The sequence below is a fragment of the Somniosus microcephalus genome, chromosome 9 (genome assembly GCF_052327205.1).
Source record: "Somniosus microcephalus isolate GS21.2 chromosome 9, FLI_Smic_1.0, whole genome shotgun sequence".
Classification (NCBI taxonomy): Eukaryota; Metazoa; Chordata; class Chondrichthyes; order Squaliformes; family Somniosidae; genus Somniosus; species Somniosus microcephalus.
Genome location: NC_140995.1, coordinates 190,288,802 through 190,315,798, shown reverse-complemented (window position 1 = coordinate 190,315,798; position 26,997 = coordinate 190,288,802). Strand labels below are relative to the sequence as shown.

Here is a 26,997-nt window from a genome sequence, read left to right as displayed (position 1 = left end):
CCATCCCAGGTAACATCCTGGTGAATCTTCTCTGCACCCTCTCCAAAGCAATCACATCCTTCCTATAGTGAGGCGACCAGAACTGCACACAGTACTCCAGCTGTGGCCTCACCAGCGTTTTGTACAGCTCCATCATAACCTCCCTGCTCTTATATTCTATGCCTCGGCTAATGAAGGCAAGTATCCCATATGCCTTTTTAACCACCTTATCTACCTGTTCCGCTGCCTTCAGGGATCTATGTACATGTACACCAAGTTCCCTCTGTACTTCCTAGGGTCCTACCACTCATTGTGTATTCCCCTGCCTTATTTGCCTGTCCAAAATGCATCACCTCGCACTTTTCAGGGTTAAATTCCATTTGCCACTTTTCCGCCCATCTGACCAACCCGTTTATATCGTCCTGTAGCCTGAGGCTTCCTCCTCGCAATTTACCACCCCACCAATTTTCGTGTCATCTGCGAACTTACTGATCATACCTTTTACATTCTCATCCAAATCATTTATGTAGATCACAAACAACAAGGGACCCAGCACCGATCCCTGAGGTACCCCACTGGACACAGGCTTCCAGTCACAAAAGCAACCTTCGACCATCACCCTCTGCCTCCTGCCACTCAGCCAGTTTAGGATCCAACGCGCCAAGGCACCCTGGATCCCATGGGCTCTTACCTTCTTGACCAGTCTCCTATGCGGGACTTTGTCAAAAGCTTTACTGAAGTCCATGTAAACCACATCCACAGCATTTCCCTCATCCACCCCCCTAGTCACCCCCTCGAAAAATTCAATCAGATTGGTCAGACATGATTTACCCTTGACAAAGCCATGCTGACTATCCCCGATTAATTGCAGTGCTTGCGTATCCCAGGGGCGCAGTTAGTTCAAAGCGTCCCCTGCGATCACGTGGGCCATGGAGAGCCAGTGGTAGCAGGGAATCTATTCATAGATTTGACAGGAAGACCTGTCAAATCTATGAATACAATTCAACCCCAAAACATCACTAAAACTTCAAATAATTTTTTTTTTAATCACATTTTTAAAATAACTATAAATTACATAAAATAACTATTTTAAACAATAATTTAAATTTTTGAAAAAATTAATTACAGTTTCTAACGGGGCTACAAATAAACTTACCTTTCTTTAAAGTATTTAAAAATAATAAACCTGTGGAAAAAATGTTTTAATTTTACTTAACTCACCACTTACCTTGTTAAAAGCAGGTCCTGCGACCGCTTTTTAAAAGCGTAGCTCCTGGAGACTTACCCTCCCGGAGAAACCTGCAAAAAAAACGGAAGTTCCAGGCGTGCGCACTGCCTCTCCGGCGCATGTGTTTGACCTGTGAACCCCTTCCTTTAAGGGAACGGAAGTTCCGGTTTCCCGCGCATGCGCAGTGCATGCACAAAACCGGCACTTTCGTTGGGCCTACCCGTGAGTACCCAGCGCGTACTCACCCGTGGGGACTCGAAGTTCTGGCCCATTTTGTATTTTACCTCAATGAAAGAGTTTGTTGGATTTTGTGTTGTATCTCTCTCCAAAGTAAGAATGAAAAGATACTGTCTAATTTGGATAATACCCTTCGATAAAGTACATTGCAGTTAAAATCTTGTCTTTTGCTCTTGTACCCAAAGAGGCCTTTCAGTTTGTTAGCACTATGTGCTTGTTTGCACCTCTGCTGGTTGTGTGTGTGCTCACACGTATTACATGTTTGAGTTCTCTGTACTTTGCAGAATTGCTTGACCTGCAGCCATTGCCCATCAATGCTCTGGGAAATCGGGAGTATGAAGCACTGTACAAGTTCACCCACTTCAACCCAATCCAGACTCAGATATTTCACACCCTCTATCACACTGACTGTAATGTATTGCTTGGAGCTCCCACAGGGTCTGGAAAGACGGTTGCAGCTGAGCTGGCGATATTTCGCATTTTCAACAAATACCCAACATCAAAGGTTATTTTTGGTTTAATTTTCTCTCATTTTTGTAATGTTTTTCGTTGAATTATTTAAGTTGAATGTTCTTTAAGTCTTCATAAAAGTATCTCACAAAGTCCTTGGGGTCGATTTTCATTGACCCGTGGAGTCGGGATTGGAGGCGTGCGGGGGGTTAAAGTCCCGAGTTCGGGGGTCCCAACACCATCCCGCCTCCATGTAAGTTTCCAAGGAGGCGGGTACCCGCCCCGCACTGGGACCCGCCTACCCGAGGCGGGAAGGGATTAGTGCCAATTAACTGCCTATTGACAGGTAGTTAATAGGCAGTTTTTAGCCTAATCCCTATTTTAAAGCTTGAAGTGGGGGAATCCCGACGGCTCCAAACCACGGCAAGTTAGAGGAGTCGGGTTGGAGGGGTCGAGATGTCGGTGTTCAGGTGAGTGATGGGTGCATGAGTGCAAAGGTAAGTGTGTTTGGTGTGTCTAAAGAAGTTTAAATTACCTGTACTTACCTTTTCAGCCTTCCTTCCTCTAGGTTTCGGGAGTCCATCATCTAACCGGCACAGAAAGCAGAATGGCTGCGAACTGTCAAAAGTGACAGCCTGCAGCTTTCTGTGCCGGAGCGATTTCTAACTGAGTCTGTGTAGAAGGACTCAGGTTAGAAGTAAGACTATCAGTGTTTGACAGCTTCAAACAGCTGTGAAACACTGATATTTAATCTGTCAAAACGTCTTGACAGATGAAATTTCAGTCTGTGACGTCACCTGTTGCCGGGTGGCCCTTAATTGGTCTGCTGAGCCCGCTGGGCGGGCTCAACGAGGTCAATCAAGTTAAAATCGCGTGGATTGGCCGCATCGCGATGGAGGCGGGACTACAACCCCGAAAGTTGTAGTCCCGCCTCCTTCCTGACTTCTGAATGAAAATCACCCCCCTTGTCTCCGTAAGTCTGTACCGATGCGCTTGTACCTATTCTTTGAGACTCTGATTCTAGGTATCTTTTGCCCATCCTGACTTATTGTGTATTAGGAAATTTGACTCCTGAAGCTTAATGTTGTGACCTTTGAACTCTTTTGTGTGATTTCTAGGCTGTTTACATTGCTCCTCTCAAGGCACTTGTCCGTGAGCGAATTGAGGATTGGAAAATCAGGATTACCGAGAAGCTGGGTAAAAAGTAAGCACCAGCCTGAATGGGGTAAATTTTTGTCTCCACCACATGGGCGGTAATCTGACGGGGCGGATCACCCGCTCGTTATAGATGCCCCCTGACATTGAAGATGAAAATTTACCCCAATAGTTCTTCAATTGCATCATTCTTTGGCTTTTTAAACCCCTAACACCGCCCCCCCCTCCCCCCAGTTGATTATGGGATCTTTGTTTTTGTTTTCTGTGTTGCCACGCTTCCCCTTAGTATTTCCATTTGTGCTCTCCATTGTGGACTATTCTATGGCAATCTGCTCTTATCTGCCCCTCACTAAATGTTTAGGGACACGGATAAGTTGCTCTTTTCATACTTATTAATAATTTTATTTTTATTTTTTTTTAAACTCATCTAACTAGGGAAGCGATGGGTGGAGATGAAACAGTTTCAGGAAACAGCATAGTAGTTCTGAGAGTAATGTGTTTGCCCCTTTAAGAGATGTTGCACTTTCAACCCATGTGTTCCCAGATGTACATTCCTCATGTCATTGTTCTTCAAATAATTTGCACAAACTTTTGATTCGGCACATTTTTTTAAACAGAGAAAGGAGGAATTTTTTGATGAGCATTGGTTTGTTTTCCGGTTTATTTTCATGACAGATCCTGCTCGATAATTTGCTGGGCAACCACAACATGACTGATGGCACGTTGATGATATAGGCTTTGAAGTAACTCCCTTTTCAGACCTTTCACTTGATCTTTTAAATGTAAAGCGAATAACCTAAAGCAAACTATCCTTGATAAAGGTTTTAATTTATCATCTTTTTCAAAAAAACATCTGCTCAACATACCAACTGTGCGTTGATATATTTTAAGGCTGCAATTGTATTGCATTTTATATATCGAAACTTATAAAATTCTAACAGGACTAGACAGACTTGATGCTGGAAGGATGTTCCCGATGGTTGGGGAGTCCAGAACCAGGGGTCACAGTCTAAGGATAAGGGGTAAGCCATTTAGGACAGAGATGAGGAGGAATTTCTTCACCCAGAGAGTGGTGAACCTGTGGAATTCTCTACCACAGAAGGCAGTAGAGGCCAATTCATTAAATATATTCAAGAAGGAGTTGGATATATTTCTTAAGGCTAAAGGGATCAAGGGATATGGGGAGAAGGCAGGAACAGGGTACTGAATATGGATGATCAGCCATGATCGCATTGAATGGTGGAGCAGGCTCGAGGGGCCGAATGGCCTACTCCTGCTCCTATCTTCTATGTTTCTACTTTTGCATTGATATAAAAGTAGGTGTATAAATCCAGCGGTTCGTCTCTCACTAGCCTGAGTTTCCAGTATAACTCCAGCCTGATACCAAGCTGCAAGTGTCCCCTACATGGGAACTTTAGAAACATTGTCATGTCTGAGGAAAGCATCAATTTCATAAACTTAAGAGTGCAGTAATTTAATTGACAAAACAAAATTCATTCACAGATACTGAAACTTTTGTTTTACAAATGACTTATCTATGGTATATGTCTATCTCCAGCGTAGTGGAACTGACTGGGGATGTGACTCCAGACATGAAGGCAATTGCACAGGCAGACCTCATTGTCACAACCCCCGAGAAATGGGATGGCATCAGCAGAAGTTGGCAGAACAGGAGCTATGTCCAGAAGGTGTCAATTCTCATTATAGATGAGATCCACTTACTAGGTAAGCATTGAATGATATTAGAGACGTTAGCAAACTTAATTAGGCCTCTAATTAACATAGCTGTGGCTCAGTTGGTAGCACACTCGCCTCTGAGTCAGAAGGTTGTGGGTTCAAGTCCCACTCCAGGGACTTGAGCACATGAAGCTAGGCTGACACTGCAGTGCAGTGTTGAGGGAGTGCTGCACTGTTGGAGGTGCCGTCTTTCGGATGAGACATTAAACCGAGGCTCCGTCTGCTCTCTCAGGTGGACGTAAAAGATCCCATGGCACTATTTCGAAGAAGAGCAGGGGAATTATCCCTGGTGTCCTGGCCAATATTTATCCCTCAGTCAACATAACAAAAACAGATTATCTGGTCATTATCACATCGCTGTTTGTGGGACTTTGCTGTGCGCAAATTGGCTGCCGCGTTTCCCACATTACAACAGTGACTCCACTTCAAAAGTACTTCATTGACTGTAAAGCGCTTTGAGACGTCCGGTGGTCGTGAAAGGCGCTATATAAATGCAAGTCTTTTTTAATGCAAGCAGCTGAACACCTGTTTTAAGTAGCCGCAAGGGACGTCTAAGAAATGGGCCTAACAAATTCAGCAGTGACCCGAAATCAAGTGCAGATTGGTCGTGGGCTGTTCCACTGCTAAATTTATCAGCATTGTGCTTGTTCTACACCCGAAAACGGGGCGCAAAGCATATCAATTTCTACCCCAGTATGTTTTGTAAACGATATGAGTCACATAAACTGAATAATTATAACATTGCCATTGCTTCTGTTTTAAAATGGGACTTTCTATCAGACCTTAAAAGGTCAGTGTGTCTCTTGTAAAACAGATTAATATTTTAAAATAACAATTAAAAATGTGTTTATTTGCAGGGGATGAAAGAGGTCCTGTGCTAGAAGTAATTGTGTCCAGAACTAATTTCATCTCATCACACACAGAAAGCCCTGTAAGGATAGTGGGGCTGTCCACTGCATTGGCAAATGCCAAGGACTTGGCTGACTGGTTAGGTATCCGACAGGTAAGAGCAAATATTAGACCATGGGGAGCAATTACAGATCATGGGCTAATACCAAATGGATTATGTGTGTCTGTGCACTTTGGGAGCACATATCATTTAATGGTACATTGCAGAATCCAATCAGCAATTTGCAAGCTGCAACTGACAGTGATGGAAGGATGTGTCTGTCATCCATATCATTGATGGTGCATTTCAGTGAACAATAAAGATGCACTTTTTGAATAAGCACATGTATCCTTAAACAGAACTTCTATAACTCACTTTACATTTAACGCTAAACTGCCTTCTGTCATTTTAAAGCTTCTGTGGCATTGATTTTATTACCTCAAAGAAAACTGATAGCAGTAAATACTGAGGACATGAGGCCCTTGCTGCTTATAGAGTACTGCATTTAATTGCGAACAGGGACGGCTTTTACAATAAATATTTTTTGTATGAAAATGCCATTATCATTCATGCGTATGTAAACTTGAGATTGCTGCAATAGTGGGATCTGCACATAACAAATGTGCAGATCCCTGCCTCTGCCTCTATCTCAGCCCTACATCTGCCAAAACCCTTACCCGCTTTTCCAGCACCTCTACATTTGATTTCTCCCAATGTTCGCTTTTCAGAAATCCCAACTTGCCTAAAACTCCATTGCCTGCAGCTTGTCCTGCTCACCTATCATGCCTGTCCTCACTGACTTACATTGGCTCCCAGTGCATTCTCTCCCCCACCACTCCATCATTGGTAGCAGGGCTTTCAGATTATTTGGCCCTGCTTTCTACAACTCCTTCCTGAAAATCCTTCTCTTCTTTCTTTAAAAACCTATTTCTTTGACACAGTTTTTGTTGCCTATTTTAACTTCACCACATGCCTTTCCTTTCTTTCTCTGTGAAGCACCCTGGGACATGTTTCTGTGTTAAAGGTGCTGTATAAATCAAATTGATGCTTGTTGCATATGTTGGAGCAGACTCGATCTGTTACTACCCTGTTTGTACTTACTAAACGTACTGCAGTATATGCAATAAGTAGCCTATGTCCTCTACGCTTCCTATTGGTTGAAATGGAATAGTTGCGAACAGGAGCTTTCAGCTTTGTATGACTCAATTAAATGAAAAAGTATAATTATTTTAAGAGCGAGCTTGTTAGGTTGTGTTTTTTTCCAGTTTCCCCTCTCTTTTCCTCCCCATATCTGAGAATGATGATTTATCCTGGGGTTTGCTTTCATCAATGTGGGAGTTGCCAGCACTGCAGTACCTTGCCCAAGTGGTCATTATTTGTACATGAGCCTCGTGAGCATTGGCGTGCCATTTGTCTGCAGAGGGTATCACAACCAAACCGAATCTTGTTCTCACCTGACATTCACACGCACACATACATACACACACATCATGTTCTAGTAATAGCCGCTCGATAGAGATCAGGAGCAGGAACCCTGGCTGATTTTTTTTCTCCACAGTCCTTCCCTAATCCAAGGACCTCGAGGGCAATTGTAGTATCGCAGTTGCTGCCCCAATTGAAATCGAGTAACTCAGCACTGAGATGGGGTCCTTCTGGTCTGGCAGGAGATTGGTTATTTTAATATACAGTGCTTTCTCCTCTATCCTTGTGAATCAGCTTTGAAGGAAAGCCAGTCTGTGTATTGAGTTTATAGTTCTGTTTACTTTAGATTGAATGGCAAATTGAACAATCATGCTTTGAGATATATTTAAAATAATATGTATTAACACACTATACTTCTTTTCCTGTTGAATGTAGAATGGATTGTTTAACTTTAGACCATCTGTGCGTCCAGTTCCTCTTGAAGTTCACATTCATGGCTTCCCAGGCCAGCATTACTGCCCTCGCATGGCCAGTATGAACAAGCCAACATTCCAAGGTGAATTTTTGGAAAAACAACCTTTAAAATATCTAACCTTACTTATTTGGTCCTTTATATCCTTGAGCCCATCTGTTACTATGGGATTAAATTAGATGGCGGTGTGAACTGATGGGTGCTACTGTGCCATGGCTGGGCATGGGTTCATTGACTTCTGATGAGTTCATAATCTTCGCAAATAGAAGCCAACACTTCATGGAGCAGGATGAATAAGGTGATATTTCTTTTAATTAGATCTCTCCTTTTACCAGCTCTCTATACATGAATGGGTGCCTATTGTAAAGAGGTAAAAAAAAACTTATAGCACCCACAGAAGTTGCAGATTGCCATGCAATTACTTCAACCATCAGAAAGTAAATGAACGTGATCTAGTACCAGCTAATGATCTCGCTACACAATCCGTAGCTGGTAGCACTTAGTGGAACTTGTTTTTATTGTGTAATTTGAAATAATAAAAAATAAATTAGTTTGAAGCTTTAAGTACAGGTTGAGCCTCCCGAATCCGGCAATTTCGGGACCGAGGCCGAACCGGTTTTCGTGTTTTTCCGGTCTTCGGAATGTGTTTCTGATGTCCGAAGTCTGGAAATACCGCAACCTGGGCTCGGGCATTTCCGGACTTCGGACATCAGAAACACGTTCCGAGTCCGGAAATGCCTGAGCCCGGCTGGCGGCGGAAACAGGGTGTCCGGATTCTGGAACATTTTACGGATTCCGGACGACCCTGCCACCAATCGTCCCGGATTCCGGAACATTCGGGATTCCGGAACTCTGGATTTTGGGCGCTCAACCTGTACTGAAGGAGTGCAGTGTGTCATAACTGTTTGGAACTCAAAAGTTTCCTTTCAGATGTGTATTTTAATTAAAGAAGAAATTAGAGCTGGTGATTGCCATATGGCAGGGAGAGTCGCCCCCCCCTTACCTATTGTTGAACCGAATGAGTAGCCCAACTGCAGTTCAAATCTGAAATCTATTGTGCTCATGTACTATAGCTGCTTTTTACATATTTCAAGTTTAAGATCAACACATGACAATTGCCAAGTATCATGATTCAAGCCAAATTTTTTGATGGGGAGCAGTGGTTTATTAATGGTAATTACTTCCAGCCTTCACCTCCAGTTATCACCAATCACAGCACCAGGAGCTAGCAGCAAAGATAGGGGTCTTTGCCAATTGTAAACAAAGCATACCGTTGCAATTTTCAACCCCTGCTGCCTCTTTAAATAAAAAAAAATCCTGTCTGGATAGAATATTTAATAAAGGAACACAACGTTAAACTGTAGAGGCACAGAAGCTTTACAACTGAACTGTGAAAGTGCCCATCTTATTTCTCTAACAAGTGCTTATTAATTCCATTGAGAATACATTTCGTATTGATTAGGTAATAGCTGAAAAAATAAATTCTCAAATGTTTATCAAGCTGACAGTTGCAGATCATTTTAGGTCAGGCAAATTACAGCTGTATGGTTGAGCTAATTAGCTGTATGACATAAATGTGTGTATTGATTGTGAGAAGGAGGCCAGTCATGTCAGCTCAGATTAATTGCAGCGCGACAGTAGCAAAGTACTAAACACTAATGAACAATAAATCTGTCCCAGTCGCTTCAACCACACCTGTTCCTAAAGCACCAACAAGCCATTAGCTGTCGAGCTTTTACAAATAGTTCAGATAGTTTATTTTTATTTAACAGCTATTCGGAGCCATTCCCCATCCAAGCCTGTGCTGATCTTTGTGTCATCCAGACGTCAGACTCGCCTCACAGCTTTGGATTTGATAGCATTTCTGGCAGCAGAGGATGACCCTAAACAGTGGCTGCACATGGATGAGAGAGAGGTACAGTGCTCAGCCTGAAATGTAAACTTTTTTACCTGTTATTTTGTTTTTTCAAAAAATTGCATTATTCGTATTGATGTTCTCGGGGTGGGCAGAATGGATGCACAGTGCTGATTTTCCCCTTAAATATGCCTCCTGTCAAGTCAGCAACTCTATAAGCTGTGTTAGGGCAGACTAAATTGAGCAGGTTAATCACAGAAATCACAGAAACCCCACAGTGCAGATAGAGGCCATTTTGGCCCATCGAGCCTGCACCAACACATATCCCACCCGATCCCCGTAACCCCTACACCAACACATATCCCACCCTATCCCCGTAACCCCACGTATTTAATCCCCCTAACACTAAGGGTCAATTTATCATAGCCAATCAACCTAACTCGCACATCTTTGGACTGTGGGAGGAAACCGGAGCACCCGGAGGAAACCCACGCAAACACGGGGAGAATGTGCAAACTCCACACAGACAGTCGCCCGAGGCCGGATTTGAACCCGGGTCCCTGGCGCTGTGAGGTAACAGTGCTAACCACTATGCCACCGTGCTGCCTTAATACATGTCTTAATACAAAAGTAACTAGCTTGTTCTTTTCTTCTGTCATTGGTTGTATGCAAAGGTGCATGCGTCAGAAAGGATCACAGGAGCTAATTTTCCTGACGCTTGCCCTAGGACGAGGCCCATTCCCAGATACAAAGTTAAGGAAAAAGAGGCTGGAGACCCGTTTTGCCAGGACTCCACCTCCTTTACATTGCCCCAGCCTTTCTAGGGCTTCACTGAGGAGCAGAGTTGGGCCTGGATTTGCAGTATGTGCATGTCAAGCAAGCCAATGCAAATTAGTCAGGATGGGACATTCCTTTCCTTTTCATTGGCCCATTGGTCACCCAATCGCAGTAGTGCCAAGAGAAACTAGATTTTGCAGCTAGCGCTGGGGCACTTGTGAATCTGAAGGTCTGCAAAGGTCACAGGATATCCTTAAAATTCCACCAGGCAAGCCGTTTTTCAGCAATTTGAAACCCTCCACTCCCCAAGAATGGTGTCCCCATTCCATGTTAATGGCCCAAGACAGAAATACTTGTGGTCCTGTGCTTGGTGAGATGCAGCTGATTTTGGGCGTGCTGCTCCTGTCTAATACCGGGTTTGGGTGGCGGGGGGAGTGGAAAAGAGGGAAATCAGCTTCCCTAGTTTTAGCATAGTGTTAACAAATTACATGTTGAAGCATGTATTATTTAAATATTAAAACATGGTAATTTGTCAAAAATATGAATTTTTCAATACTTCCCTCCTCCATACCTTGTACCATTTCCTGACTAAGGAAACAAACGCGTGACCTTCTACCAAACCCTGGCTTTTGCATGCTCCATAATCTACAAGGTGGCCTCACCCTCCACAGTTTTTTTTATCTCTCACCTTGTGACGCAGAAGTGACTAGCCATTGCTTGGCACTGCTCTCTGACAGCCTAGTCAAGATCAGCAGTTCATTATGTGGGGACCATGGGCACACAGCTGTGTTCTCGCATTTAGTGGCACAGTGGGTTGGTACATAGGCATTGCCCGCACTTTGCGCATATTGGGAAGTTGCAGACTTGTAGCTCTCAAGGGAGCGCGCGCTCATGATTTCCCAATGTATGCCAGCTGATGAGGCTCCAGCAAAGTGAAGTTGGAAAATTATCCCAATAATGTGCAATTAGGCCAGTATACAAGATGTGTGTTTATACTCTCTACACCCTATCACCAAACCTGAAAGGACCCACCAATTCAAAGATGGGATTTTTTCCTATTAATAAATCGTGAATGAATAGTTTTCACGATTAGAATTTGGTAGTCTTTCATATCATAGTTCCATTCTTACTTGTTTTACTTCCTTTTATCAATCTATCCTAATCATCTAAAGCTCTCAGTACAATTTGTAGGCATATTGGATGTGCAGCACAAACTACTAGCAGTTTGTAGAATTTAGAACCAGTGGAAAAGTGCGAAACAAAACACTAGTTGTAAAAAATTGTAGACTAGCCTGGACCTGGGAGAGAGCAGCATCGAGGCGGCAGAGCTTAAAACCGGCGGCAGTGAACGAGGCCCGACCACAGAGCCTGGACCTGGGAGAGAGCAGCATCGAGGCGGCAGAGCTTAAAACCGGCGGCAGTGAACGAGGCCCGACCACAGAGCCTGGACCTGGGAGAGAGCAGCATCGAGGTGGCAGAGCTTAAAACCGGTGGCAGTGAACGAGACCCGACCACAGAGCCTGGACCTGGGAGAGAGCAGCATCGAGGCGGCAGAGCTTAGGCGGCAGTGAACGAGGCCCAACCACAGAGCCTGGACCTGGGAGAGAGCAGCATCGAGGTGGCAGAGCTTAGGCGGCAGTGAACGAGGCCCGACCACAGAGCCTGGACCTGGGAGAGAGCAGCATCGAGGCGGCAGAGCTTAGGCGGCAGTGAACGAGACCCGACCACAGAGCCTGGACCTGGGAGAGAGCAGCATCGAGGCGGCAGAGGTAAAACCGGCAGCAGTGAACGAGGCCTGACCAATTCAGCAGCGGGGGACAGAGGTAAAAAGTAATCAAAGTGTGACGTCAGCAGGAAGCAGGTAAGTGATTGGGTGGTGAGTATTTCTCTCTTTTTTTAAACTTTAACTCTGGTTTATAGTTTCTATGGTCTCTCTGGTGTAGCGGGGACCGTTGGTAAACTATTTAACTAGTGTAATTAGTGGGATTGATTGATTTAATTTAAACTCAATTAATTAAAGGGTAAGTCATGGCAGGACAGCCCGGCCCTGTGATCTGCTCCTCCTGCGAGATGTGGGAACTCGGGGACACTTCCTGTGTCCCTGACAACTACGTGTGCAGGAAGTGCACCCAGCTGCAGCTACTGACAGACCACATTGCGGCGCTGGAGCTGCGATTGGATGCATACTGGAGCGTTCACGATGCTCGGGACATCGTGAATAGCACGTTTAGGGAGTTGGACACACCACAGGTAGAGGTTGGACAGGAAGAAAGGGAACGGGTGACCAACAGGCAGAGTACTAGGCGCAGGCAGGTAGTGCAGGGGTCCCCTGTGGCCATCCCCCTCTCCAACAGATATACCACTTTGAGTACTGTTGGGGGGGGTGGCTTATCAGAGGAAGGCAGCAGCAGGCAACTTCCTGGCACCAGGGGTGGCTTTGCTGCACAGAATGGGAGGAAAAAGAATGGTAGAGCTATAGTAATAGGGGATTCAATTGTAAGGGGAATAGATAGGCGTTTCTGCGGCCGCAAACGAGACTCCAGGATGGTGTGTTGCCTCCCTGGTGCAAGGGCCAAGGATGTCTCCGAGCGGCTGCAGAACATCTTGGAAGGGGAGGGTGAACAGCCAGTTGTCGTGCTGCATATAGGCACCAACGATATAGGTAAAAAGCGGGATGAGGTCCTAAAAGCGGAATATAGGGAGTTAGGAGGTAAATTAAAAAACAGGACCTCAAAGGTAGTAATCTCAGGATTGCTACCAGTGCCACGTGCTAGTCAGAGTAGAAATAGAAGGATACTTCAGATGAATACGTGGCTAGAGGAATGGTGCCAGGGAGAGGGATTCAAGTTCCTGGGACATTGGAACCGGTACTGGGGGAGGTGGGACCAGTTCAAACCGGACGGTCTGCACTTGGGCAGGGCTGGAACCGATGTCCTAGGGGGAGTGTTTGCTAGTGCTGTGGGGGAGGGTTTAAACTAAAATGGAAGGGGGTTGGGAACCTGAGCAGGGAGACAGAGGAAAGGGAAACGAGGATAAAAGCAAAAGATAGGAAGGAGAAAAACAAAAGTGGCAGTCAGAGAAATCAACGGTTTAAATCAAACGTGGCCACAGTAAATAATAATTCTAATAGGTCTAAGAGCGTTAAAAAAACAAGCCTGAAGGCTTTGTGTCTTAATGCGAGGAGCATTTGTAATAAGGTGGATGAATTGGCTGCGCAAATAGAGGTAAACGAATATGATTTGGTTCGGATTACGGAAATGTGGCTCAAGGATGGCCAAGACTGGGAACTCAACATCCAGGGGTATTCGATATTCAGGAAAGATAGGCAAAAAGGAAAGGGAGGAGGGGTAGCATTACTGGTTAAAGAAGGGATTAACACAATTGTAATGAAGGATATTAGCTCTGATGATGTGGAATCTGTATGGGTAGAATTGAGAAATACTAAGGGGAAAAAAACATTAGTGGGAGTGGTATATAGACCTCCAAACAGTAAGGCGGAGGTTGGGGATGGCATTAAAAGGGAAATTAAAGAAGCGTGCAATAAGGGCACAGCAGTCATCGTGGGTGACTTTAATCTACATATAGATTGGGCTAACCAAATTACTAACAATACTGTGGAGGAGGAATTCCTGGAGTGTTTACGGGATGGTTTCCTGGACCAATATGTCGAGGAACCAACCAGAGATCAGGCCATCTTAGACTGGGTATTATGTAACGAGAAAGGATTAATTAGCAATCTTGTTGTACGAGGCCCCTTGGGTCGGAGCGATCATAATATGATCGAATTCTTCATTAAGATGGAGAATGAAGTAGTTGATTCAGAAACTAGGGTCCTCAATTTAAATAAAGGAAACTACGATGGTCTGAGGAGCGAGTTGGGTAGGATTGATTGGGGAATGGCACTCAAAGGGTTGACGGTGGATCGGCAATGGCAAACATTGAAAGACCGAATGGATGAACTACAGAATTTGTTCATCCCAGTTTGGCGTAAAAACAAAACAAAAAAGGTGACTCAACCATGGCTAACAAGGGAAATTAGGGATAGCATAAGATCCAAGGAGAGGACATACAAATTGGCCAGAAAAAGCAATAATCCTGAGGATTGGGAGCAGTTTAGGATTCAACAAAGGAGGACAAAGGGATTAATTAAGAAAGGGAAAATAGAATATGAGAGTAAGCTTGCAGGGAACATAAAAACTGACTGTAAAAGCTTTTATAGATATGTGAAGAGAAAAAGCTTGGTGAAGTCAAGCATAGGTCCCTTGCAGTCAGAATCGGGAGAATTTATAATGGGGAACAAAGAAATGACTGACCAACTAAATACATATTTTGGTTCTGTCTTCACAAAGGAGGACACAAATAACCTCCCAGAAATACTGGGGAACATAGGGTCTGATGAAAGGGTGGAACTGAAAGAAATCAGTATTTGTAGGGAAATGGTGTTAGGAAAATTGATGGGACTGAGGGCCGATAAATCCCCAGGGCCTGATAATCTACATCCCAGGGTACTTAAGGAAGTGGCCCTAGAAATAGTAGATGCATTGCTGGTCATCTTCCAGAACTCAATAGACTCTGGAACAGTACCCATGGATTGGAGGGTAGCTAATGTTACCCCACTATTCAAAAAAGGTGGCAGAGAAAAAGCGGGGAATTATAAACCGGTAAGCCTGACATCGGTAGTGGGGAAAATGCTAGAGTCCATTATAAAAGATGTAATAGCAGAGCACTTGGAAAGCAGTGACAGGATCGTACAAAGTCAACATGGATTTACAAAAGGTAAATCATGCTTGACTAATCTACTGGAATTTTTTGAGGATGTAACTGGTAAAATAGATAAGGGAGAACCAGTGGATGTGGTGTATTTGGACTTTCAGAAGGCTTTCGATAAGGTCCCGCATAAGAGATTAGCGTGCAAAATTAAGGCACATGGGATTGGGGGCAAGGTATTGACTTGGATAGAGAACTGGTTGGCGGACAGAAAGCAAAGAGTTGGAATAAACGGGTCGTTTTCCGAGTGGCAGGCAGTGACTAGTGGGGGACCGCAAGGATCGGTCCTAGGACCCCAGCTGTTCACAATATATATTAATGATCTGGACGAGGGAATTGGATGTAATATCTCCAAATTTGCAGACGACACAAAGCTGGGTGGGAGGGTATGCTGTGAGGAGGATGTCATGAAACTCCAGTACGATTTGGACAGGTTAGGTGATTGGGCAGAAACATGGCAAATGCACTATAATGTGGATAAATGTGAGGTTATCCACTTTGGTGGCAAAAACAGGAAGGCAGATTATTATTTGAATGACAATAGATTGGGAGAAGGGGAAGTGCCAAGAGACCTGGGTGTTCTTGTACACCAGTTGCTGAAGGTAAGCATGCAGGTGCAGCAGGCGGTTAAAGAAGGCAAATGGTATGTTGGCCTTCGTAGCAAGAGGGTTCGAGTACAGGAACAAGGATATCTTGCTACAGTTGTACAGGGCCTTGGTGAGACCGCACCTTGAATATTGTGTGCAGTTTTGGTCGCCTTATCTGAGGAAGGACGTTCTTGCCATGGAAGGAGTGCAGCGAAGATTCACCAGGCTGATACCTGGGATGGCAGGAATGACGTATGAGGAGAGATTGTGTCGATTGGGCTTATACTCACTGGAGTTTAGAAGATTGAGAGGGGATCTCATCGAAACCTATAAAATTGTGTCAGGCCTGGACAGACTAGATGCTGGAAGGATGTTCCCGATGGTCGGGGAGTCCAGAACCAGGGGTCATAGTCTAAGGATAAGGGGTAGGACATTTAGGACTGAAATGAGGAGGAATTTCTTCACCCAGAGAGTGGTGAACCTGTGGAATTCTCTGCCACAGAGGGCGGTGGAGGCCAGTTCATTAAATATATTCAAGAAAGAGTTGGATATATTTCTTAAGGCTAAAGGGATCAAGGGATATGGGGAGAAGGCAGGGACAGGGTACTGAATTTGGATGATCAGCCATGATCTCATTGAATGGCGGAGCAGGCTCGAGGGGCCGAAAGGCCTACTCCTGCTCCTATCTTCTATGTTTCTATGTAATCAACAGTTGTCACTGTAGATGGATTTTGTTGGAATATGTCTGCTGACATGTGTTGTTCAATTTTGTTTTAAATTAAGTTAAAGGAAACTCCAAATAGAGGACAGCAGGCCTATGCAAAAAGAGCACTCTGGGTTATATAAAAGTCAAGTGACAAGAATTCATTTTTTTAAATATAACAGCTTATAAATTGGGGACTAAGAAATGTTGTTCCCCTTTGACCCCAAACTTACAGGGCATCACTTTCTTTTCTCTGGAGAACACCTAACTAACAAAGCTCACTTTCAAATGTGACCTGTTTTAAAGATGTTTTTGTATCTTGTACTGTGAATCAGGAAACTTGTGACTTAACTGCTTACAGTGCTGAGTCCCACTTCTAAAGCTGGCAGGCAGGAATTAAGAGGAGGCGGTCAGCATGATGCAGTCCTCTTTCTTAATCCCTTTATTTAACTCCTAAACTTTATTTGGGACATTTAATGGGATACTGTTGCTTTAAAGTTCAGTAGCAGATTGAGTGCAGCAGCTGCACAGTAACAATGTGAATATTAATATAAGTCAGAGGATCTCCGTCAGCACTATTGCTGCATTAATTGACCAAGTCAAAAAGATCAGATAACATACAACTGAAATAGCTGAGGGTGAAGTTGAAAGAGCTCTAGGAATATTAGTAAACTTGGTGTTTGACATATTGAGTCATATCACGTATCAGTCAACAAGTTAAACTGAATACTGAGCTCTATAGCCAGAGAAAGTAGAGTACACATTAGAAGAGATTGTGATTAAACTGTATAGTGCGCTGGTTATGCCAGTTCCAATCACACAGACTCGAGGGATGCACTGCATAGCAGGGCCATGACACTGATCCCTAATGTCAGAGGACTGAGTTATGAGAAAAGACAAGAAATATGGCCTTTTGAAACTTGAAAGCAAGAACTGGAAGGGGATCTTATAGAGGTATATGATGGTAAACAGGTTTGAAACAGTAAATCAGGAACTTTGCTTCAAATTAATCTGACAGTAGAACACGGGCAAAAGACAAGTTTCGGACTAATGCCAGAAAATTCTTCACACAAAGAGTAATCAAAATTTCGAATAGTTTTTTGGGTCGATAACAGAGTCAAAATCTCTGGAATCATTGAAAAATGTCATGATAAATGGCCATTTCTTCTTTCTGAATGGGCTTCAAGGTCAATTAGACGTCTTGTCAAGTGAACTGGCAATTAATAATGGCTTTGATAATACCATAAACATTCACTCCCTCTAACACTGGCGCACCGTGGCTGCAGTGTGTATCATCTACATAACGCACTGTAGCAACTAGCCAAGGCTTCTTCGACGCGACCTCTACCATCTAGAAGGACAAGGGCAGCAAGCATATGGGAACACCATCACCTTCAAGTCACACACCACCCTGACTTGGAAATATATCACCGTTCCTTCATCGTCACTGGGTCAAAATCCTGGAATTCCCTCCCTAACATCACGGCTATCATGCTGAAGACATGTGCTCCAGAACTAGCCGCACCTCTAGCCAAGCTGTTCCAGTACAGCTACAACACTGGCATCTATCCGACAATGTGGAAAACTGCCCAGGTATGTCCTGTCCACAAAAAACAGGACAAATCCAACCTGGCCAATTAGCGCCCCATCAGTCTACTCTCAATCATCAGCAAAGTGATGGAAGGTGTCATCGACAGTGCTATCAAGCAGCACTTACTCACCAATAACCTGCTCACTGATGCCCAGTTTGGGTTCTGCCAAGACCACTCAGCTCCCGACCTCATTACAGCCTTGGTCCAAACGTGGACAAAGGAGCTGAATTCCAGAGGTGAGGTGAGAGTGACTGCCCTTGACATCAAGGCAGCATTTGACCGAGTCTGGCATCAAGGAGCCCGAGTAAAACTGAAGTCAATGGAAATCAGGGGGGAAAATGCTCCACTGGCTGGAGTCATACCTGGCACAAAGGAACATGGTTGTGGTGGTTGAAGGTCAATCATCACAGCCCCAGAACATTGCTGCAGGAGTTCCTCAGGGCAGTGTCCTAGGCCCAACCATCTTCAGCTGCTTCATCAATGACCTTCCCTCCAACATAAGGTCAGAAATGAGGATGTTCGCTGATGACTGCGCCGTGTTCAGCGCCATTCACAACTCCTCAGATAATGAAGCAGTCCATGCCCTGGACGACGTTCAGGCTTGGGCTGATAAGTGGCAGGTAATATTCGCACCACAGAAGTGCCAGGCAATGACTATCCAATAAGTGAGAGTCTAGCCACCTCCCCTTGACATTCAATGGCATTACAATCGCCGAAACCCCACTATCAACATCCTGGGGGTCACCATTAACCAAAAATTAACTGGACCAGCCACATAAATACTGTGGCAACAAGAGCAGGTCAGAGACTAGGTATTCTGCGGTGAGTGTCTCATCTCCTGACTCCCCAAAGCCTTTCCACCATCTACAAGGCACAAGTAAGGAGTATGATGGAATACGCTCCACTTGCCTGGATGAGTGCAGCTCCAACAACACTCAAGCTCGACACCATCCAGGACAAAGCAGCCCACTTGTTTGGCACCCCATCCACCACTTTAAACATTCACTCCCTCCACCACTGGCGTACCGTGGCTGCAGTGTGTACCATCTACAAGATGCACTGCAGAAACTCGCCAAGGCTTCTTCGGCAGCACCTCCCAAACCCGCGACCTCTTCCACGTAGAAGGACAAGGGCTGCAGGCGCATGGGAACGCCAAGTTCCCCTCCAAGTCACACACCATCCTGATTCAGAATTATATCGCCGATCCTTCCATCGTCGCTGGGTCAAAATCCTGGAACTCCCTACCAAACAGGGAGTACCTTCGCCACACGGACTGCAGCGGTTCAAGAAGGCAGCTCACCACCACCTTCTCGAGGGCAATTAGGGATTGGCAATAAATGCTGGCCTTGCCAGTGATGCCCAGATCCCATAAGCGAATAAAAAAAATTAAAAAAAACACTATGGGAGTACCTTCACCTTACAGACTGCAGTGGTTCAAGGCAGCCGCTCACCACCACCTTCTCGAGGGCAATTAGGGATGGGCAATAAATGCTGGCCTTGCCAGCGGCGCCCACATCCCAGGAATTAATCAAAAAGTATATACATCTTTTGGTGGTACTGTAACAACAGCACTCATGCTACCCATTATAATCATGCCATCAAAATACCACAGAAATTTTCCAAACATAATTCTGCAACTCAGAGTCTGTTTTGCAAGTTACTTCTAACGTTAACTCAAAGCATGTTAGGGTACTCTTGGACATAGCTTTTATTTAATGTGATAAACTGATGTAATGCCCAATTAACTCATGTTTTGAGTTGTTGAATGAATACTGTATTCTGGAACATTGGCCTTTTATGTAATTGATTGCAGTATTACAGTTCAACCAACCTATAGAATAAAACAATAGGCAAGACTAAATTGATGCAGCTGTGAAACTTTTCTTTCAAATTGGTCCCCACCATTACAGAAGCCAGTCTTCAGACAATTCGATTCACTCTACATGATATCAAGAATCGGCTGAGCACACTGGATACAGCAAAGGCTATGGGCCCCAACAACATCCTGGCTGTCGTGCTGATAACTTGTGCTCCAGAACGAGCCATGCCTCTAACCAAGCTGTTCCAATACAGCTACAACAGTGGCATCTACCTGACAATGTGAAAAACTGCCCAGGTATGTCCCGTCTACAAAAAGCAGGACAAATCCAATCCAGCCAATTACCGCCCCATCAGTCTACTCTCAATCATCAGCAAAGTGATGGAAGGTGTCATCGACAGTGCTATCAAACAGCACTTACTCACCAATAACCTGCTCACCGATGCTCAATTTGGGGTTCGCCAGGACCACTCGGCTCCAGACCTCATTACAGCCTTGGTCCAAACATGGACAAAAGAGCTGAATTTCAGAGATGAGGTGAGAGTGACTGCCCTTGACATCAAAGCAGCATTTCACCAAGTGTAGCATCAAAGAGCCCTAGTAAAGCTGAAGTCAATGGGAATAAGGGAGAAAACTCTCCACTGGTGGAGTCATACCTAGCACAAAGGAAGATGGTTGTGGTTGTTGGAGGTCAATCATCTCAGCCCCAGGACATCGCTGCAAGAGTTCCTCAGGGCAGTGTCCTAGGCCCAACCATTTTCAGCTGCTTCATAAATGTCATTCCCTCCATCATAAGATCAGAAATGGGAATGTTTGCTGATGATTACACAGTGTTCAGTTCCATTCGCAGCTGTTCAGATAATGAAGCAATCCATGCCCGCATGCAGCAAGACCTGGACGACATTCAGGCTTGGGGCTGATAAGTGCCAAATAACTTTCGCAACACACAAGTGCCAGTCAATGACTATTTCCAACAAGCCAGTGTCTAACTGCCACCCCTTGACATTCAACGGCATTATCATCGCCGAATCCCCCACCATCAACATCCTGGGGTCACCATTGACCAGAAACTTAATTGGACCAGCCACATAAATACTGTGGCTACAAGAGCAGGTCAGAGGCTGGGTATTCTGCAGAGAGTGTCTCACCTCCTGACTCCCCAAAGCCTTTCCACCATCTACAAGGCACAAGTCAGGAGTGTGATGGAATACTCTCCACTTGCCTGGATGAATGCGGCTCCAACAACACTCGAGAAGCTTGACACCATCCAGGACAAAGCAGCCCGCTTGATTGGCACCCCATCCACCACCGGCATACCGTGGCTACAGTGTGTACCATCTACAAGATGCACTGCAGCAACTCGCCAAGGCTTCTTCGGCAGCACCTCCCAAACCCGCGACCTCTACCACCTAGAAGGATAAGGGCAGCAGGTACATGGGAACACCACCACCTCCAAGTACCCCTCCAAGTTACACTCCATCCTGACTTGGAATTATATTGCTGTTCCTTCAATCGTCGCTGGATCAAAATCCTGGAGCTCCCTCCCTAACAGCATTGTGGGAGTCCTTCAACACACGGACTGCAGCTGTTCAAGAAGGCGGCTCACCACCACCTTCTCAAGGGCAATTAGGGATGGGCAATAAATGCTGGCCTTGCCAGCGATGCCCACATCCCAGGAATGAATTTTTTAAAAAGAATCTAGGCAGAAACTTGACTTCAGTAGTAGGGGAGTGCTGCATTGTCAGTTGGAGGAAACATTAAAACCAGGGCCACATCTGCCTGCTCAGGTGCACATTAAAAAAACACACATTATTTGAAGAGGAGCAGGGAGTTCTCCCAGTGTTCTGGCCAACATTGCTCCCTCAACCAATACACCAAAAGCATTTAACAATGGCACCGATTTTTCCTACCTCGGCGGACCCGTGGCAGGTGACATCGCTGGCGGATCCTGGCCTCGCTGCTGGCTCCATAGCGGCCTCCAACATGACTGTTCCTTTATTGGGCTTGTTAAGACCGCCCAGTGCGTTTCCCGGCCAATTGAAGAAAGCGGGTCTGATGATGTCATTTGGTGACGCGACATCAGTCGTTTTCCTTAAAGGGACCATGCGCAAATTTACTTGATATTTGATATTTGTGCTGTCAGTGTTCTACAGCATTGAGGTGCTGCAAACACTGACAATGACTGTACAGAGGTGCACAGCTGCACCCAGGTTCTCCCATGACTCCCTCCATATGCTTATGGAGGGAGTTGCAGCACGCAGGGAGGTTCTTTAACCTTCCAATGGGTGGAAGAGACCTCCCCAGGAGACCAACGCAGCCTGGTTGCACATTGCACAGGAGGGCACAAGCAGGGATGTCGTCAGGAGGACTAGGCTGCAGTGGCGCAAACCTTTCAATGATCTCAGTAGATCACGAAGCGTTACTGCAAAGCCACACTTAACCTCATCATGCTGTGTCACTCGTCACATTCCCATCACTCTTGCCTTCCCTACCCTACTCCTGCACATCCTTATTCACACCAACTTACCTTGGACATCCACCCATCTCTCTCTATCTACATTATCATATCCCCATCTTACTAGCCACCCCTCACACTCACCCTCGACCTAGTCCAATCATACCAACTAACAACACAACACACAAGGGTAGGCACTTGTGCGTTTTAACCAATGTTCATATGAAATTTCTGTTAATGTGCTGTCAAAAACTGAAACCTTTATTTTCAACACTTTACGTTCTTGGACAGATTTGTGTGCACCTTTGGAAGTGGCTTAGTGAGCTGCAGTGAATGGTGAGACTTAACAGTACCCCCCGCAATGCTGATGAATGTGAAAGGAATGGTTTGGGCATTGTAGGGATGCTTTATGATGTTGGTGTGGGGTGGTGCCAACCTGGCGCTTCATGTAGCAGCCAGGGTGTACAGCGTCAAGTGAAGTAAATGTGACCATGGTGAGGCCATCCCAGGCGTTCCGGGCAGCAATGTGGTCAGGTGCTGATGCCCTCTGTCCTGTGCAGCATCAGGTGATTGTGGAGAAGGTTGCTGCTGGTGTGCCCGGTGATGCTGGTGTTGGGACTGATCGTGGTCAGATTCTGAGGACCAAGGTGAGAGAGTATAAAGTGCACCTATGCTGATGGAATAGATGGCAGGTGAAGTAGAGATGACAGAAGCGATCTGTCAAAGGTGGGAGAGGCAATGAGGTCAGACTGGATGGAGACTTGTGTAAAGACTTGCAGCATTCTGAATCTGTAGTGGCAATGCAGTTTAGAGAATCTAGTGGTTAAGGGAACATTTCTCAATCAGCTGGGAGCTTTGACTTGACATTTGAAGCTGTCAACTCATCAGCTGATTCAATGGCCACTGACCTCCCACCTCAGCTTCACAGCCGAGTTCTAGGCACAGCGGGAAATCGGTGGGCGACCTGGTCAAATTCAAAAAGCTGGGGGGAAAGTATTGTTAAGTGGCTGTAAGCAAGCCACTAATTATTTTAATTGGGTCCCCCGCTGCTGCGTGTCGAGTCTGCTCTGCGCTGGCAGACCCGACATCGGGAAATGCAGGTGTGCACGTTTTAACAGCAGTTTCCCGACCCGCTGTCAATCATTTTAAATTTCACAGCTGACCCACCACCAATCCGGTCCGCTGAGTGCTGGCAAAATCGTGGCCATTGAGTCTACAGCACGTAAACAGGCCATTTGGCCCAACAATAAACAGTGTTTATGTTCCACAAGAGCCTCTGCCCGCCCCTCTTCATCTAACTCTAACAGCATATCCTGCTATTCCTTTCTCTCTCGTGTGCTTATCTTGCTTTCCCATAAATACATTATGGTATTTGTCTCAACTACTCCTTGTGGTAGTACATTCCACATTCTTACCACTCTCTGGGTAAAGAAGTTTCTCCTGAATTCCCTATGGGATATATATAAGTGACTCTCTTACATTGATGTCCCCTAGTTTTGATGTGGTCATTCATTAATCTGCTGTTTATGGGATCTTGCTGTGCACAAAATTGGCTGTGACATTTTTCTACCAGAATAGTGACGATTTCTTTTTTTAAACAATTCATTGGAGCTTTGGGAGCTCCTGATAACTTTAAAGGCACAATATAAAAGCAAGTTCTGTATTTTTTCTTGCTTTTGTTCATTATTTAATTGTTTCTCTCTCATGTTATTGGTACTTTGATTCCCAAATGTTACACTACTTAGTGCATTTGCTTCTCTTGTTCGTAGTTTATTTACTGTAAACTGGGAGAGTTGGTCACAGAGTGGGAAGAAAGAGAAACCAATATGGACCAGTAATGTTCCAGATTTCAAGAATGAATCCAAATAGTAAAGCTTTAAATTTATTCTTTAAAAAAAATCTAATTTAAAGCTATCTGCTCTTTTAAAATAGTGCCTCTCATATGTAGGGCAAAGTCTTTCTGTGCATGTCATACCAAGTGAAAGAAAACTGGATCTAAAGAGATGTCATTAATGTTTTATAATTAGCGAATTTCTCCCAATGGCACTATTGGCACTTAGTGCATGCCTATGATGGCAGCTGTATTGCTATCATGGTTAGTGGTTTTTAGCCATGCCTCTGTTATTGGAGGCAAAGGCAGCCAAAAAGCATGGCCAGCAAAGGGCTGAGTGGCTAAAGCACTCCAGCCACCTTTGTACAGACAGCAAAGCTTTTTGGCTAATATATACCTTCTCAGCCAATGGGAAAAGGTGATGACACTAAAGTAAATCATTCCAACTATAAAAGAGTTGCACTGTTGTCTTAAAGTTGATCTAGTTTCTTAATAAACAGCTTGCTTTATAAATTGGGTGCTTTCTACAGCAATGGGACAGCGAAACAACACACGATAAATGCTTTATCATAGAAAAAAAACATAATAAATAGGAGCAGGAGTAGGCCATTCGGCCCTTCGAGTCTGCTCCGCCATTCAATATGATCATGGCTGATCCTCTATCTCAATACCATATTCCCGCTCTCTCCCCATACCCCTTGATGCCTTTTGTGTCTAGAAATCTATCGATCTCCTTAAATATATTCAGTGACTTGGCCTCCACAGCCTTCTGTGGTAGAGAATTCCACAGGTTCACCACCCTCTGGAGTGAAGAAATTTCTCCTCATCTCAGTCCTAAATGTCCTACCCTGTATCCTGAGACTTTGACCTCTCGTTCTAGACCCCCCCCCCCCCCCCCACCCCAGCCAGGGGACACATCCTCCCTGCATCCAGTCTGTCTAGACCTGTCAGAATTTTATACATTTCAATGAGATCCCCTCTCATTCTTCTAAACTCTAGTGAATACAGGCCTAGTCGACCCAATCTCTCCTCATACGACAGTCCTGCCATCCCAGGAATCAGTCTGGCGAACCTTCACTGCACTCCCTCTATGGCAAGTATATCCTTTCTTGGGTAAGGAGACCAAAACTGCACACAGTACTCCAGGTGTGGTCTCACCAAGGCCCTGTACAACTGTAGTAAGACATCCTTGCTCCTGCACTCATATCCTCTTGCAATGAAGACCAACATACCATTTGCCTTCCTAACTGCTTACTGCACCTGCATGTTTGCTTTCAGTGACTGGTGTACACGGACACCCAGGTCCCTTTGTACATCAGCATTTCCCAATCTAGCACCATTTAAATAATGCTCTACCTTTCTGTTTTTCCTACCGAAGTGAATAACTTCACATTTATCCACGTTATTCTGCATCTGCCTTGTATTTGCCCACTCACTCAACTTGTCTAAATCGCCTTTAAGCCTCTTTGCATCCTCCTCACAACTCACAATCCCACCTAGTTTCATGTCATCAGCAAACTTGGAAATATTACATTTGGTTCCCTCATTCAATTCTTCAGTATAAATGGCACATTAGTCTTCATGTCCAGATTTTTCATGGTTTTAGTGGGTTGAGTCTAATATCCTGCCACTCATAGGAGTGGCTAGCTAATCATTGATGCCTAGTTTTAGATAACGGAGTAATAGGGATTCGGTATCTGATCCCTGGTAACCTATTGGAGATTCTTTTATAATCTCGAATGATAATTTAAACTTCTGGCCTTAGCGGCTCCAAAATTCAGATCCTGTAAATCAGAATTAATTCAGAATCTTGTGGATAGTTTTCAAACCGTGAGCCCTACCCATCTAAGTTAACGCTGGTTTAACTCAGTGGGCACAGCTTTACATAATTGTTGGCGCGCTTATAAATAAATGCTTCTTCAAACCCTTGGTGAAACTTCCTGAACAAAGTGCAGATCACCAAAGTAATTGCACCTACCTCTCGGTCTGTAGCACAGACTTCAGGACTGTGGTAAAAAACCTTAATAACAATGGAATATCACAACAGCCCTACTAAATATCAAAACATGGACCCAGTGTGAATTCTTGCAGCAACCACTCAGGACTTGTTGGAAAACAAAATTTAAAAAAAACTCCAGAAAGGGTAACTATGAGAGGCTGTTATGGTTGTGATCAATCAAAAAACCCTGTAGCATACTCCCAGATGGCGACTTATTCCAGGAAAACAATAAGGGAATAAGTTCACAGATGCTCTAAAGGTTGAGCTACAGCACTTTCTAAAATGTTTGGTAATGTTTGACATGTAACATTTGTTTGAGAAGTAATGGCTTTGAAATATTTAGAAATGCTATCGCATATGGTGCAGTCAACCATTGCTATATAACATTACCACATTTTATCATGATGTGACACATTAGTGCAGTTGATTCAGCTTTATGTTTTGTTCAAATATAGACTACTAGCTGGGGAGCCCCGCGTTGCGAGGGCAATTTTGGGGCGCTTGGTCTCCCTGCCCCTGTGTGTCCCCCCTCTCCCTGTCATGTCCTCTCCCTGTCCTATCCCTCCCTCCCCTCCCCTCCTCTCCCTCCCCTCCCCTGTCTCCCCTCCCCCCTCCCCTCTCCTTCCCTCCCCTCCTCCCCTCCCCTCCCTCCCCTCCCCTCCCTCCCCTCCTCTCCCTCCCCTCCCTCCCCTCCTCCCCCTCCCCTCCTCTCCCTCCCCTCCTCTCCCTCCCCTCCTCTCCCCTCCCTCCCTCCCCTCCTCTCCCCTCCCTCCCTCCCCTCCTCTCCCTCCCCTCCTCTCCCTCCCCTCCTCTCCCTCCCCTCCTCTCCCTCCTCTCCCTCCCTCCTCTCCCTCCCTCCTCTCCCTCCTCTCCCCCCCTCCTCTCCCCCCTCCTCTCCCTCCCTCCTCTCCCTCCCCTCCTCTCCCTCCCCTCCTCTCCCTCCCTCCTCTCCCTCCCCTCCTCTCCCCTCCCTCCCCTCCCTCCCTCCCCTCCTTCGCCTCCCCTCCCCCTCCCCCCCCTCCCTCCCCCCCTCCCTCCCCGCC

At 45.2% G+C, this 26,997-nt stretch overlaps 1 protein-coding gene across 2 annotated transcripts in view; it reads left to right on the top strand.

The window, feature by feature from the left end:
• ascc3 (activating signal cointegrator 1 complex subunit 3) overlaps positions 1 to 26,997 on the top strand; it is a 654,593-nt gene that overhangs the window by 483,315 nt on the left and 144,281 nt on the right. For both annotated transcript variants that reach the window (XM_085997711.1, XM_085997710.1), the window contains exons 25-30: positions 1,729 to 1,949; positions 3,013 to 3,098; positions 4,608 to 4,774; positions 5,644 to 5,789; positions 7,533 to 7,653; positions 9,342 to 9,484. In XM_085997711.1, the coding sequence (XP_085853837.1) occupies positions 1,729 to 1,949; positions 3,013 to 3,098; positions 4,608 to 4,774; positions 5,644 to 5,789; positions 7,533 to 7,653; positions 9,342 to 9,484 (884 nt within the window). The remainder of the gene's footprint in view (positions 1 to 1,728; positions 1,950 to 3,012; positions 3,099 to 4,607; positions 4,775 to 5,643; positions 5,790 to 7,532; positions 7,654 to 9,341; positions 9,485 to 26,997) is intronic.